The sequence below is a fragment of the Myotis daubentonii genome, chromosome 17 (genome assembly GCF_963259705.1).
Source record: "Myotis daubentonii chromosome 17, mMyoDau2.1, whole genome shotgun sequence".
In the NCBI taxonomy this organism is placed as follows: domain Eukaryota; kingdom Metazoa; phylum Chordata; class Mammalia; order Chiroptera; family Vespertilionidae; genus Myotis; species Myotis daubentonii.
In genome coordinates, this window is record NC_081856.1 from 44,026,284 (window position 1) to 44,041,287 (window position 15,004).

At 55.1% G+C, this 15,004-nt stretch overlaps 1 protein-coding gene across 3 annotated transcripts in view; it reads right to left on the reverse strand.

Moving 5' to 3' along the window:
- Nucleotides 1-15,004, reverse strand: part of MATN2 (matrilin 2) — a 108,539-nt gene that overhangs the window by 14,830 nt on the left and 78,705 nt on the right. For all 3 annotated transcript variants that reach the window (XM_059672145.1, XM_059672142.1, XM_059672144.1), the window contains exons 8-11: nt 11,351-11,473; nt 8,152-8,274; nt 7,828-7,950; nt 508-630 (exon numbers count right to left, since the gene is read on the reverse strand). In XM_059672145.1, coding sequence (XP_059528128.1) covers nt 508-630; nt 7,828-7,950; nt 8,152-8,274; nt 11,351-11,473 — 492 coding nt within the window. The remainder of the gene's footprint in view (nt 1-507; nt 631-7,827; nt 7,951-8,151; nt 8,275-11,350; nt 11,474-15,004) is intronic.

Sequence of the window (15,004 nt, forward strand, 5' to 3'; positions counted from 1 at the left end):
ACATTTTCACTTAGTGTGATACATGTTATAAAATTCACAGACCAATATCGATACAACAACTAATATCCACTAAAGTCCATAGTTTGTTTGCATTACCTTAATTTTTTTGTTGAATAAACATTTGTGTTGATTTCAGAGAGAAAGGGAGAGGGAGAGAGAGATAGAAACATCAATGATGAGATAGAATCACTGACCGGCTGCCTCCTGCACGCCCCCTACTTTGGATCGAACCCACAACCTGGGCACGTACCCCTGACTGCAACCGAAACCGGGACCCTTCAGTCCGCAGGCCGATGCTCTATCCACCAAGCCAAACCAGCTAGGGCTGCATTTCCTTAATTTTAACCTGCTGTCACTTTTCCGATCCAAGATCCCACCCAGGACCCCACCTTGCATTTGGCGGTCATGCGGCACTGAACTGAGAGCAACTGATGAACCAGAGATCGGGATGGTGGGTTTCGTGCGGAGGTCAGACCCACTGATGGAGCCAACTCCGCTAACACTTACTTCGGCAGGTCTTCCCGTCCGCCCGGAGCAGGTACCCCTCAAAGCACTGGCACACGAAGGAGTCTCCGCTGCTCACACAGGAATGCTCGCAACCGTGGTCCCCCAGAGCACACGCGTCCAATTCTGCAAACCACGTGGAATGAGAGAAACAGGGGGAGGAAATGATTCGGACATCAGTGACTTCTCCAACCTTAAAGGCACTCCAGACACCTTCAACTAAAACAGGATCTAATTCCCTAATGCACATTTCAAAGTAGGAAGCATGTCTATTCGTAATATACGAAGAGCACATAAATTGAACGGTACCATCATCTTCACAGGGAAAACGAACAGAAGACATGAAATGACAATTTACAAAGGAGAGATACGAATGGCCTCTAAGTATCAGAAAATGAGTTCAACGTCATTGGTTATCATATCATGTAAATAACTTATGTACATAACAGTATCTACCTAGATATGCAGGTAGGTGTCACACTTAGGTAGCCCATTCATTCATCTTTTCACTTGGTTAACAATATTTCACGAATCCCTACTGTGTGAGTCAGGCACTCTTCCAGGCAGGGAGACGTCAATAAAACAAAGTTTCTGTCTTTGTGAAGCTTATACTTGGCAGCAGGGGTGGGAAGGAAGCGGGGGGCAGAAGGGGGGGGACATCAATAGACAGACAAATATGTGTCAGACGGGGAAAGGTGCTTTGGAGGAAAAGCAGGCTGAGGGGCTAGAGCATGCCTGCTGGGCTGGAGCCAGGGGAGCACCTGTCATTTGCAGTCAGGTAAGGGGCACTGAGCAGAGCCCTGAAGAAAGAGATGACTGAGTGTATGGTATCTGGGGAAGAACAGCGCCCCCAAGAAAGAATTTGCAAACGGCAGAGGTAGACGCATCTTGGCATGTTTAAGGACAAGCAGAGACCAGTCTGACCTGGGCCACCGGAGCCTGGCAGGGGAGGATGGGGGCAGATCACCTGGGAGCACAGGCAGTGGTTGCATCTAAGTGAGAAAGGCTCACTGGGCGGGGGATGGGGGTGGGGGTGGGGGGGGGAGTTGAGCAGTGGGGTGACATACTCTGACCCAGCCCTTATGTTCAGAGACCCTCCCAAGTGTCCAGATTATTCTGTGCCTCCACCATCATGAACCAAACGCCATCATCTGTGTCTTGGGCTGTGGCATCATTTACTGACGGGTTCTGCACGCCCACTTTCACTGCCTCCCATCCATCCTCCCACCCCCACCCCCTCAGCCTGAGTCCCCTTTCCAGCCTTCACTGCTTCCTGAGAGTCTTGGGATGAGACAGAATCCTTGGCAAGGTTCGCAGGAACCCTGCGCCTCACCTGGCCCTCTCCCCCGGCTCCGAGAACTTTCTTTAGGGCCTCAGTACTGAGCCAGAACCCCTCCCACCACAGGGCTCTACACGGCCAGGCCTCTGCCTGGTACTCCTGGGACTCCTTCCTCCTTCACCACCTCCAGATGTCTCCCCGACCTCCTGGCACAGGGCCTCAGTGCCCAGGCATGTGCCCCTCTGGTGGTGTCACACTTGTCACTGAACGGTCCGTATGTGGTTGGGTTGGGTTTCTGCCGCCTCCTCCCTGCAGCGCGCTCCCGTGGGCTCTGGTCTCCAGAGGGCCTGGCCTGGATGCGCCTTCTCTCCTGCACCTCCCAGCATCAGCTCAGGGCCTGGCACACAGCAGGCCCCGGTGAGTACCCACTGAGCAAAAGGAACCCCCCTCAGTGTTCCCCTCTGAAAAGCGAGGGTAATGCTAGACCCGCCTCCTGGGGATTCTGTGCAGCGGTTTTACATGACAACCAGTGGGTGTGGCTGCTGGCAGCCAGCGGGGCTCCGCCCTCTCCCACGCACCCACCTTGCAGAGTGCCCAGCTCACATTTGTTCAGCAAAGTGTCCAGTTTCCGCATGTCGGGGGCATTTGGGATCCCTCACAAATTAAAGAACCACACACGGCAAACTGGACAATGCCCAAGTTATACTGCCGCTGACTCCTGACCAGGCTGGCGCTGCTTTCTACTCACCAAGTCTGGAAACCAACTTGAGCCAGCTTCTCCCCAGAGCCCAGGGTACTCCCCTCTAGGGAAGTACTTCAGTGGGTCCCTAACAGGCAAAGACAGCCACCAGCCCTGACTCGCCCGTGGAGAACTGTGGGCACCCCAGCAAGGAGTCCATTCATTCAGCAAGCATTTACGGAGCCCTGACTCTGTGCCAGGCGCTACCTTTATTTTCGGTCTGAAAGGGACCTTGGAGAGGACGTGGCCCAACGCCATTGTTTCAGAGATGAGGAAATGATGGCCAGAGAAGGGAGGTGACTCGCCCAGGTCCCTGAATCTGCAGAGGTGACTTGTGTCAGCTGTGCGGGGGCAGAGGTGTGATGAGTTCACCAATCTATCACCTCCAAACTCCCTGGTCCAGATGCACATCCAATGGCCATCCTAGGTCGGCAGTCTGCTCACAGGCTGGTAGGTTCTCAGAAGACAAAATCGTTTTCTCAAGGGAGGCCAGGCCTCCAAATGGTTTACTGCGACCCTAAGCGCTGTAGGCGACCTGTCCCGCCTGCTTCTCCCAGCTCATCTCTCACGTCTCCCTCTCACACTCAAAACTCAATCCTCAGCGCCCTCTCGGGACCTGGGCTTCCGTGTGCCGTTTCCTGGGCCTGGGAAGAGCTCCACCCTGTCTTAGTCTGCGGTGGTGCTGTAACAACATCCTACACACGGGGTGGCTTACAACAGCAAACACAGTTCTGGAGGCCGGAAGTCTGAGATCAGGGAGCCCACATAGTTGGGCGAGGGCCCCCTTCCAGGTCCCTCACATGCGGACAGGGCTAGGCAGCTCTGTGGAGTCTCTTTCCTAAAAGCACAAATCCCATTCACGAGGGCTCCACGCTCATGACCTACTCACCCCAAGGCCCCAGCGCCTACTACCATCCCTCTTGGGCAGCTAGGATTCCAACTAGGAGTTCGGGGAGGACACAAACATCTAACACCGTCCACCTCTGCTCGCTCACTCCATCCGTCTCCAGGCGCCGGGCCAAACATCTTTCTCAGGAGGCTTTCTCTAGACCAGGCGGTGGTCCCTCCTCCCTCCTTGCCCGCCCCCCCACCCGTCACATGCTCTATGGTACTGTTCTTTCCACATCACAACTCTCATCACACGGAGCGGGTGATATTACGTCTTTAATTTCATCTTCCCGGAGAAACTTTAAACTGAGTCAGGGCAAAAACTGGACCCACATCCACCCAGGGATGCCCACACTCAGCACGACACGCCCAGCACACTGCAGGGACAGGGCCCACACGTGTGAGAAGGAGGATGACCAGACCCAGCTTAAGGAAGTACCTCGACTCCAACCCAGAGACGGGAGTGAGGGCAGCCTCGCCCGGGAGCCACCGCTGAAGGGAAAAGGGTGACAGGACGTATGAGGACGCTCAGGCAGGAGGAAAACATTGCCCTCGAACAGCGGACCCTCCTCCTCTCATGCGGAGGGGGCAAGAGCACACGTGCATTGAGCCCTCGTCCTGATGGGGTCCGCAATCTGGGGTCAGGGTGACCAGACGTTCCAGGGCATAGTGCAGGTTTTCAGGGCCCCTCTGGCAGCCCTGCGTGCTGACACAGCCTGTGCTCCCCACATCTGGATTCCACATCTGGTGAGTCACGGACGCCGGTGGGGCGGCAATCATGGGGTAATGTGCTCTGTGGACTTGCACCTCTGTGGCGATGACAGACAGCCATCCTGTGCCTGGGGCTCTGCATAGGAGGTTATTAAAACCACCGCAAACCCAGGGGGAGAAAGCCAGGGAGGGTAACCACGGCCTAGAGACAGAAGGACACTGTTTCCCGGCTTTTCTTATAAAGACTAGGAGCCGCCAAGTGTTCACTAACTCCATAGAGACGCTGGCTCAGACAAACCGAGCAGCTGCTGGACTGAGCCACACTGTGTGTGTGTGTGTGTGTCCTCACCTAGAGACTGATGGAGTGAGCGAGCCAGATGATATTTTCCCACTGATTTTTAGAGAGAATGGAAGGGAGGGGGAGAGACAGAGAGAAACATCGATGTGAGAGAGACACATCAATTGGTTGCCTCCCACACTGGCTCCCCGCCCCTGGGGTCTGGGGATTGAGCCTGCAACCGAGGTATGTGCCCTTGGCTGGAATCAAACCTGGGACCCTTCAGTCTGCAGGCCGACGCTCTATCCACTGAGCCAAACCAGCTAGGCTAGGGCTGAGCCGTACTTTTAGAGGGCATTTCACTCACTCACTCACTCACTCAGGGCAAGAGATCCTACATTAGGTAACCCGGGTTCTAGTCCTGACTCTGCCACTGACCCCCGAGGCCAGCCTGGAGGTGCCAGTTTCCTACCTGTGCTGTTTCCCACAAAAGAAAGGGGAGATCTCTGCGCTTCCTTCTGTTCCACCAAACCATCTATCCCCTCCAGATCCATATGTTGAAGTCCTACTCCCCTCCCAGCCCCACCATGTGATAGCAATTTGGAGGTAGAACCTTTGGGAGTTCCTTAGATTTGGGCGAGGTCATGAGGGTGGAGCCCCCATGGGGCATTAGTGCCTTCATAAGAAGAGCCACCTGAAGAGCTAGAGGGATTAAGGAAGACTTAGGATGGGCTCCAGGCGTGGAGGAAGGGTGCTGAGACACTGCCAAATCGAGGAGTGGGACTGGACATGGATTTTGAGAGCCAGTGGAGAGACAGTGACGGACGCTGAGCAGGGAGTGGGCCCCGTGCCAGGTTCTGCACGATGAACAGGCAGCTGGTCTCTGACATTCACTCACTGAACTCTCCTGAGCATCTCCCGTGGGCCAAGAAAGACCTGGCCTCACCCTCCGGGAGCCAGCAGGCCAGTGGGCTGTGTTCCGTGTACCTGTAGCCTGTGGAGTCTTTCCTGGTGCTGGGATGCCCTTGTGTAAGGTCTGTCTCAGGGAATTTTCCAGGGGCTAGGGAGGGAAGGAGGCCTCTCAGCTACAATCCCCTCCCCATTATGTGAATCAGCCCCGCAAAGCAAGGGAGGATCCTGGGCAGAATCTGGGCAATCACATCTGGAGGGCCAGTGGCAGGAGGAAGGGAGAACGGCTTCACTCCAGATGTGGCAGAGCCCAAGGGGCCTGCGGGGGTAACAGTGCCAATTAGTCTATGCTTCGGAGAACCTTCTGGAAGGTGAGTGAAGGGTTGGTTCTTCAGGGGCCCCTGCTGCAAAAGCTCTAGGTGAAGGCTGCCTGATGAAGGGCCAAGGACACCCTGATCTGCTGAGCCAGGCCTGGCTGACCTCAGCTGGTTTTTCCAAAATGGTGCAGTCAGTCATACCATCAGGACCTTCATCATGTGGCACACCCTCAGGATACGGACACCCCCAAAACACAGCCCGTCATCACAGGACAGGGCAGCCGGACTGCAGCATCCTGGGGCAGCAGTTCTCAACCTGTGGGTCGCGACCCCTTTGGTGGTCGAACAACCCTTTCACAGGGGTCGCCTAAGACCATCGGAAAACACATATATAATTACATATTGTTTTTGTGATGAACCACTATGCTTTAATTATGTTCAATTTGTAACAATGAAAATACATCCTGCATATCAGATATTTACATTATGATTCATAACAGTAGCAACATTACAGTTATGAAGTAGCAACGAAAATAATTTTATGGTTGGGTCACAACATGAGGAACTGTATTAAAGGGTCGCGGCATTAGGAAGGTTGAGAACCACTGACTTAGGGGAATAGCTCGACGCATAGGTACCAGCTGGTGGGGGAAATGCATCTCTTAGGGACCACCATTCCCTGAGGACAATTCTAACCCATCTGATTATCTCCTAAGTTTTCATATAGTCACAACACACACGTGAAAATTCACTTCTAACTGCACTGCTGAACATGTTCTCAGATAGACAATGTCACCATTAGTTACAAACACACTTTAAATGAGAAAATGGGCAACATTTCTAAGTGTCATGGCCTAACCCAGGTGTGGACCCAGGTCGGGAGGGAGGGAGAGGGGGCACGCGATTTTAAGGAAAAGGGGCAGCCTTTGTTGGGAAGGACCGTGAGGATTCCTTAGAAGGCCTGCAAGCATCTTGGAGTCAGTTCTTGGTGACCACAGTAAGAGGGAGGACCCAGGAAGGGCATGAATCATCTACGATGATGGGGAATTAAAACAAACCAATAAAGAGCCATGCCTCTGGCTTTGGCATGCTGTCAGAGGTCGATGCAATTCGACACACCCATGCTCTCTGCGCCCCGACTGCCCGCACCCTCCCAGGAGGCCGCTGGGCAGGCAGCCACTGGCGGCAAAGCTCCAAGATGGGGAATCCATGTACCAAGACTCAGAATCTGTCTCAAACTAGGGCAACATTTCTCCCAGGCCGCACACTCAGGGCACACCCCGCTGGGCAGCCGGCTCACCTGCCCACGTGAGTGTACGGAGTACAAAGGTGGATAAACTAGGTGGCGGCCACCATCGCATCAGGGGCCTGGACACTTGACTCTGCAACCAGCACGATGGGGAAGGTAAATGCCTCCGTTTCTGGTCCCTTCTCTCCAAATGACTTTAGTTTTAGTTTTCATCTTGGAAATGGGATTGCAGGGCAGAAAACAGCATGTTTTTGAGAGAAAGGCCTGGGAGCTTTTCATTTTTAAAATGAATGGAAGCTGACGCTGGGACCAGCTGCAAGGAGTACGTACCCAGGAAGCATGATGCCAGCCTCACCACCTGAAGCCGGACCATCGCGGTGGCGGGGGGAAGGTTTCCCCGGGATCTCCCCTTCTCCCAGAACTGACTGGACTCACACAGACCAGAGTCTGAACCCTCTACGAACCGCTGGCAACCTCAGGCTCTTGACTCAATCTGTGCTGCGGTTTCACAGGCAGGATGGGCCTCCCCGGGGTGCGGGGACGGGCGATGCTGGTGTGCAGCACCGTGCCCAGCAGGAAGCCAGCAGTCAGCCAGACGTCCACGTCCACGGTATTATTATTACTCTGGTGCCACCCGGCTGGGCGGGCTACCTCTTGCAGCCAGATTGCGGGGGTAGAGAAGTGAGAGCTAAGAAACAGGGCCCTGCCCAGCCTCAAAGGGCCCCGCAACTGTGGACATGGGCAAAGCCATCTCCCGGGGCTGGAGAAGGAAGCCGGGGGGCAGGGGGGGGGCGGGTAGGGGAGCAGCGCCAGGCTCCCAGCACTGACAGGCTTTCTGCACACTGATTGCCCGGGAAACCCACCCGGAAGGGATGCACGGGCACTGCCTGTCCCACAGCACACCTCCCCGGGCATCGCCCATCACCCAGGGACCCCCAGCCCAGGGACACTCACTGGCACAGGTCTTCCCGTCACTGCGGAGCGCGTGGCCCTCGGGGCACTGACAGGCGAAGGATCGGTCAGTGTTGACGCAGGAGTACTCGCAGCCGTGGTCGCTCAGCAAGCAGTAGTCAGCCCCTGGGAGCCACAGGCAGCGGGTGTCAGCGCCCCGGGGTTTTCTCCCGCCTCCCCCAGGTGGGCGGTCCCCAGAGGGCACTGATCCCCCTGAGCAAAGGGCGGAGGAAAGGTGCTGGGCACCCCCCCCCCCCCCGCCCCCTTCACAGTCCTCACACTCTCACTCCCATTGCAAACCTCGCCCCTCAGGGAGCGGGGACTCACGCGAGCAGGTCTTGAGGTCCTCGTTGATGAGGAAGCCCTCCGAGCACTGGCACACGAAGGACGTCTCCGTGTTCAGACACAGCTGCTCGCAGCCGTGGTCCTGCTCCGCGCAGTGGTCCACCCCTGCGGGCACACGGGAGCAGCAAGACCGCCTCGCAGGCCGCCCTGGGAGCCCTTTCACTTACTCCACCTGCGCGGCTGGCCTCTAGGATTTCACACCTTCCTGTTTGTTTGTTTGTTTGTTTGTTTGTTTGTTTCTCTTCCCATTTCTTTGAAGAGTAGAAGCAGGTACCACTCCTGTGCAGGGAGTGCCGGCGGCCTTGGCAACAAGCCCTTACAGGCCTCACTCTGAGCATTTCCCAGGTATTCACTCACCTCATCCTACAACAGCCTTGGGAGGCATCGACATTCTCACCGCTGTCTAAAGATGGGGAAACTGCTGCACAAAAAGAGTAAGCAACTTTGTTGGAGTCACATGACTGGTAAATGGTGGAACAAGGATGTGAATACAGGCCGCTGGCTCCTGGGATCCTGCAAATGTTTGCAGGAGGCACATCCACCAGTGGAATGTTCCAGAAGCATCAGTCCCAGGCCCCATGGGAGTCAAACAGGTCCACTTGCTGGCCCTGCACAAGGTCCAGCACCACCAGCTGAGACCCCAGGGCCATGCAGGGGCAGGTGCAGCCCCGTCTCACCTCGAGGAAAGCAAGGCTTGAAGGTCACAAAGGTCATGCTGCGGCCCAGAGCCACACAGCGGGCAGGGCAGGGCAGAGGCATCAATGAGGGTTCTGGCGTCTACACCTGGGGATCCAATCCCGGCCTCCATTCCTAGCCATGGGCGCGGGGCCACTGCCCCGGCTGCGAAATGGGATGGTGGGGCTGCCCTTAAAGGAGCCGACAGGTGAGGCCGGCAGAGCAGCAGCTGGCGCACACTCGCCGCTGACTGAATGCTTATTATTAAGCAGCGGTGAGTAGGGATTAATGGTCCGGTTACATTTCTATCTGAAAAAGGAAAAGGTTCCCACCGCCAACCAGGACGCCCAGATTCAGAAAACAAACCAAAGCCGGGCATGTGTGGCTGCTGCTGCCCGCCCCCCCCTTCCCGTTGCTGCACAGCTGGTGCCCCCGCCCGGCACAGCTGGCCCGCTGGGCAGTGAGGACCAAAGGCCCTGGACACAGCTGGGGTGACCGGCTCCCACAGACAGCCCTGCAGGCTGCCTCCAGATTTCCTTGATGGAGAAAATGCAAACCCAGAGACTGGAGGACGCTGGAGGCCTTGTGCAGGGCCAGCAAGTGGGCCTGTTTGACTCCCACGGGGCCTGGGACTGATGCTTCTGGAACATTCCACTGGTGGATGTGCCTCCTGCAAACATTTGCAGGATCCCAGGAGCCAGCGGCCTGTATTCACATCCTTGTCCCACCATTTACCAGTCACGTGACTCCAACAAAGTTACGTAACCTTTTCGTGTCACCGTTTCCCCATCTTTAGACAGTGGTGAGAATGTCGATGCCTCCCAAGGCTGTTGTAGGATGAGGTGAGTGAATACCTGGGAAATGCTCACAACAGTGCAGGCCCAGAGGGAGGCCCCTAGGGGCTTGCTGCCAGAGGACCTGGGGCTCCCTGAGCCCTCCAGGGGAGTGGAATACCATGGCTTCCTCAGGGGACTCTAAGGAAGAAACAAGTGGCTTTATACTTTCTTCAAGCTGACTAGGTGGTCCTTCTTATTAGATTCCAGAGAGAAAACAGCCCAGTCTCTTCTGGCCTCTCCTCTGCGCTCTTCTAGGTCTCCCACGGAATGCGGGGAGGGAGAGGCAGGCCACGGCCCTTGGGCTCCCGGTGGGCTCAGCCAGGTTGCGCCCGGCCTGCCCCGGGATACCTGCCAGGCCTTGTCCGCTGGCAGACCCCACACTCCTGGAAGAAGGCCGCCAGTACTCAGACCGTCCTCACGGGGCATCTCCCTGTCGAGTGGAAGACCTCCTGCTCCCCGCTCCCCCCGGGGAGGCCTCAGAGGCACCCAGAGGCACACACAGGGCAGGGCCAGCGTCCTGGTCCCAAAGCTCCTTGGCCCCTGAGACCCGTCCTCGGACCGCCTCCTCGAGGCCCCGTCCCCTCTGAAGGCTGAGGGCACAGGTTCCCCGAGGGCTGCCCTGGGCCTGATGCTTCATCTGTGAGGCTTCCTTCCCCTCCCGGCAGCTGAGGGTCCAAACGCTGAACAGCTGCACTGTTCTCGCTCACAGGCCATCTCTGTCCCGGGAGCAGATGTGCGGCCCGCTGGGTGAGAAGCCACACAAAGGGCGCCTTCTGTGCGGGCCGTGCCACCACGCCCCTCCCCCAGCTGGGGTTCCCACCAGGGTCACGGGCCTCTCCCACGGGCTCAGGCGCCCCCACCCCTGCTGGCCTGGGCCACGCGGACGGGGCCTCCTGAAAAAGGCCGGAGCCGTCCAGCTGGCAAAGCCGGCAAGTTTCCATGCGTTTACATCACCGAATGGAGCTTTGTTGCGCTTCTGACACAAGAAAATTAAGAAAAGGCTTCACACAACTCCCATGTTTCCCAGCTCCGCCCTCAGAGGAGCTCGGTGGCAGCCTAAGTCCGCCCGAGCTCTGTGCCTCGGCCGCCGGTCCCACGCGGGGGCCGGCACTCGTCCCTCCCCCAGGCTCCATGACAATCATGAACCGTTATCTGTAACCGTATGTTTTCCTTGTGCCAGGCACAGTTTAAGAGATTGAAAGGGTCCTGATTATTCGCCCTAACAACTCGAGAAGATCAACCCTGCTATTATCTTCGCTTTCTTAAACAGACGGAGAAATCAAAGCCTGGCGAAGTTAAAGCATGTGCCCTGGGCCACATGTCCCGTGTTCGGGAGAGCGTGGACTTGGCCTCAGGACGGTCTGACTTCATCGGTGCTCTTAACAGCAAATAACAACATTAACTAATATTTACTGAGTGCTTATTACATGTCTAGCAGCACTTTTCTAAGTGTTTTATACGTACTGACTCTTCTAATCCTCATAATGCAATCTATGAGGTAGGTAGCCCCATTTTATGGATGATGAAACTGAGGCAAGGAAGGTTCCGTCCGTCAGATCATCAGGCCCACGGGACACCCAGGAACTCCAGAAGTCGTTGGCTGCTGGTGAGCCCGGGGGCCTGGCATGGCCTCTTCCCGCCACCAGCATCCCCGCCCCTGGCACACTCACGGCTGCAGGTCTTGCCGTTGGGGTCCAGGGTGTAGCCCCGGTGGCAGCGGCAGTAGTAGCCCTCCTCCGTGTTGACACACTCGTGCTCACAGCCCGGCTTCTTCAGCGCGCAGTAGTTGATCCCTGGGGGAGAAAAGGCAGGTCCCGCATCAGGCTCGGGGCTGTCCCGGGGCTGTGAGGCCAGCCCCTCGCAGGAACTATTCCGGAAATAAGGTGCTCCGGGGGACACGGGAAACACCGCTCTGCTCTCCAGAGCTTGTCTGAAGGAGAACCTGGTACCTGACGTGGCCTCTCCAGCCTAGGTCTTCCCCTTGGATGGCCAAAGAGCCGAAAAATGGGCTGAGGGCCACAGTCCCCAGCCTCGGCCCGTCCAAGAAAGATGGGGACGCTGAGAAAACTCAGCAGACTCTTCTTCCAATTGACCTGATCACTAGGGCTCCTAAGCAAGGAGGGCGCTGCCACCCACAGTGCATTTGACAGTGACCGTGCACAGCACGAAGATAGAATAAACAAAAGCTCATCTTGCAAGATAACCAGTTACTTAGCAGAGGCAGGACGTGGCAGTTACATCACGAAGGATCCACATGCTCACCCTCGCTCTGAGTGAGGCCAGGACAGCATCCGAATCAAGCACCTGGAGAAGAGACGTCTCGGATGCCACCGCCCATGTTGCAGTTTTGTCCTAGAGCAGTGGTTGGCAAACTGCGGCTCGCGAGCCACATGTGGCTCTTTGGCCCCTCGAGTGTGGCTCTTCCACAAAATATCACGTGCGGGCGCGCACGTACAGTGCGATTGAAACTTCGTGGCCCATGCACAGAAGTCGGTTTTCGGAAAGGAGATAGACGAAACAAGTATACAAGACGAGTGTGGATGGGAGAGTTGGAAGGGGTCGACCTCAGCGAACGTACCTCAATCAGATTGAGGATGTTTTTAGCAAAGGCCAGCTTAGGAGTACCCTAATTAAGTTAATAACAATGTACCTATCTATATAGTTTAAGTTTAAAAAATTTGGCTCTCAAAAGAAATTTCAATCGTTGTACTGTTGATATTTGGCTCTGTTGACTAATGAGTTTGCCGACCACTGGTCTAGGAAATCCAGGTACTGAAAAATAAAGCCGTCTGTCCCAGATCACACGGCCAGTATGCGTGACACTGCCAAGACCGGCCCTCACAGCTCCCAGCTCAGTCCAGATGTGGACCCCACCCCAGGTCTCCAGCGACAGGGCGCACCAGCGGTGGTACCAGCACAAGCAACCCTGGAGCACATGGGTCACACCCACGTCCGGTTCCACCCCCGGCCCCAGCTAGACAGCCAGGCCAGTCCTGGAGTCTGTGCTTTGCACGGCCGCCTTAATAAATTTATGCCTTAAATCGTTGACAGCACTCTTCAGAAAAAGAAATTGTGCCCAGATGAGGAAGAAGAATGAGTCCTGGCCAAGGGTCTTTGCTTCAGCAGGGCTCTGCTTGAACATTTTTTTCCTCAGTTTAATTGGATGACATCAAATTCCTTTGAAAAATAGATTTCTTATTAAATTTGAAAATAGCCCATATCCATTAACCGCCTATTAAATGTAAATGGCTGTACCCTTAGCTCAAGATTTGTAATGCTCTTGAGATCCTCAGACTCCTACTAACAAACTCCAGATTTTAAAGCCAGTTTCTTTGCTTCCCTCTTGCACGTCATGCTCCGGAGAGACAGTGAGCGCTCGCTTCCGTGAACAGCGGGATGCCACCACGGACAGTAGTCAGGGGCAGCTCTAAGAGGCTGACCTCAGGACCCGAGGGCTGGGTCTGCAGCAAAGACACTGGAAAATGCAGCGATGAGGCAGGACGCTGGGAGAAGGGCTGATGAGGACATTGGGTTTAGGAACAAGTTCCATTTCTCTTGGATGAAAAAGTAGGGCACCTGGCTAGAGAGGAAATGGAACTATGGTCGCTGAAGATACTATGTTAATGAGCATTAGGGACTCTGGACTGGGCCAAAGCCCGCAAACAGGCCCATCTGTGGGCCAGTTTTTTTTGTTTGTTTGTTTTTTTTTAAAAGTATATTTTATTGATTTTAGAGAGGAAGGGAGAGAGATATAGAAACATCAATGATAAGAAAGAATCATTGATTGGCTGCCTCCTGCACACCCCCCACCGGGGATCAAGGCCGCAACCCAGGCATGTGCCCTTGGCCGGAATCGAACCTGGGACCCTTCAGCCCGCAGGCTGATGCTCTATCCATTGAGCCAAACCAGGTAGGGCATGTGGGCCAGTTTTTGGTGGTCAAACTACTCCTAGATGGTCATTTCCTCTCGCCCCTTGGTTCCTGGCCTCCCCCCTCTCTTGATGATGCGTGCACTGCCTCCAGCCCTACTCTTATTCCTAGTGCCTCTCCAGGCAGGATGTGGAGGGAGTGGCGGGGTGGAGGGAATCTCAGATGACTGGCATGAGATGCAGAGCTTCAAGCAGATGCCCTCCACTGACCCCCATGCCTGACTCGTTCTCTCTCCCCTCCGTTAGTAACGCGAAGAAGCCTGCAGGAACACAATGCGAGCCTGAGTGGAACCAGATCTAATTATCCCCCACATACGAGCTTTTGGTCCACAAATATGAGTCCACCTGCAAGTGATTTTCCCTGGGCGTAGTCAGCCATAGACACATTTACCACCCCCCCCCCCAAAAAAGGTGTGAATAGCAGAGAAGAGTGGGGCAAGGCCAGAAAACTTGGCCCTCTACCACATGGTGTGCATGTGTGGTCTAATGGAAAACATTCCGTCCGATTGTTTTTACATTCTGTATGTCCTCAGTTAAAATTCCCATTTAATGCCTGAGTGTTTCCAGGGTTTGCATCCTGGCAAGGCAACGGGAATTATCTTCCATAAGAGAGGCTCAGTTTCAACGTATGGGCTCTGCAGCCACCTGCCAGCGTACCAGGTGTAACGCTCATTACAGAGAGTGTGCAAGCGGACATAGGCTATAAGCAGGATGTGGCAGAGCTGGGTTTAGTTAGACAGTCACCAGTGCTTTTCCAAAGAGATCTGCGGTCAAACCTTTGTACGCTCAGTCCTGTGATGTGTGGAACTGCTGTAGACACTACCAGGAACAGGTAGGAGAAGGAACACATGAGAATATACACCCCTACATGGGAGCTCCTGGGAGTTCTGTGCACCAACTGTCAGGAGAACGCGAACTATTCAGTGTGTCTAAGTGTGGACTGACCATGGGAGTACTTTTTGAAGACATTCGCAATGTGCAGGCTCTTCCCAACAAGATTGAGTCATTCAAATAATGGTTGCAATTTCTCCAGGATGACGAATCTCAGAGAGACCCATGGACTCATTCATTCATTCAATAAATTGTGTCAGACCTCCATGGGCCAAAACTTCGAGTTGTTGAGGATTCAAGAATGAGAAAAGGGTAGAATCTCTGTCCTTGTGGAATTTCCAGTCTAGTGGTCCCTCGGGAACAGTCTAGTCTGATTTAAAGAGATCCCACGTGGGGGTCCATGCCCGAGATCCCCAGGCAGGCCCTTTGAAGTGCCAGCTGACAGGCATTGGAGTCACTCAGCACACCCTTAGTATCATCCTGCTGGCACCACGTACGCCTGAATGGGACAGGGCTGCTCGGACTCTTATTTTTTTCCTTCCTTCATCTCCAAGAGGGTAGAGC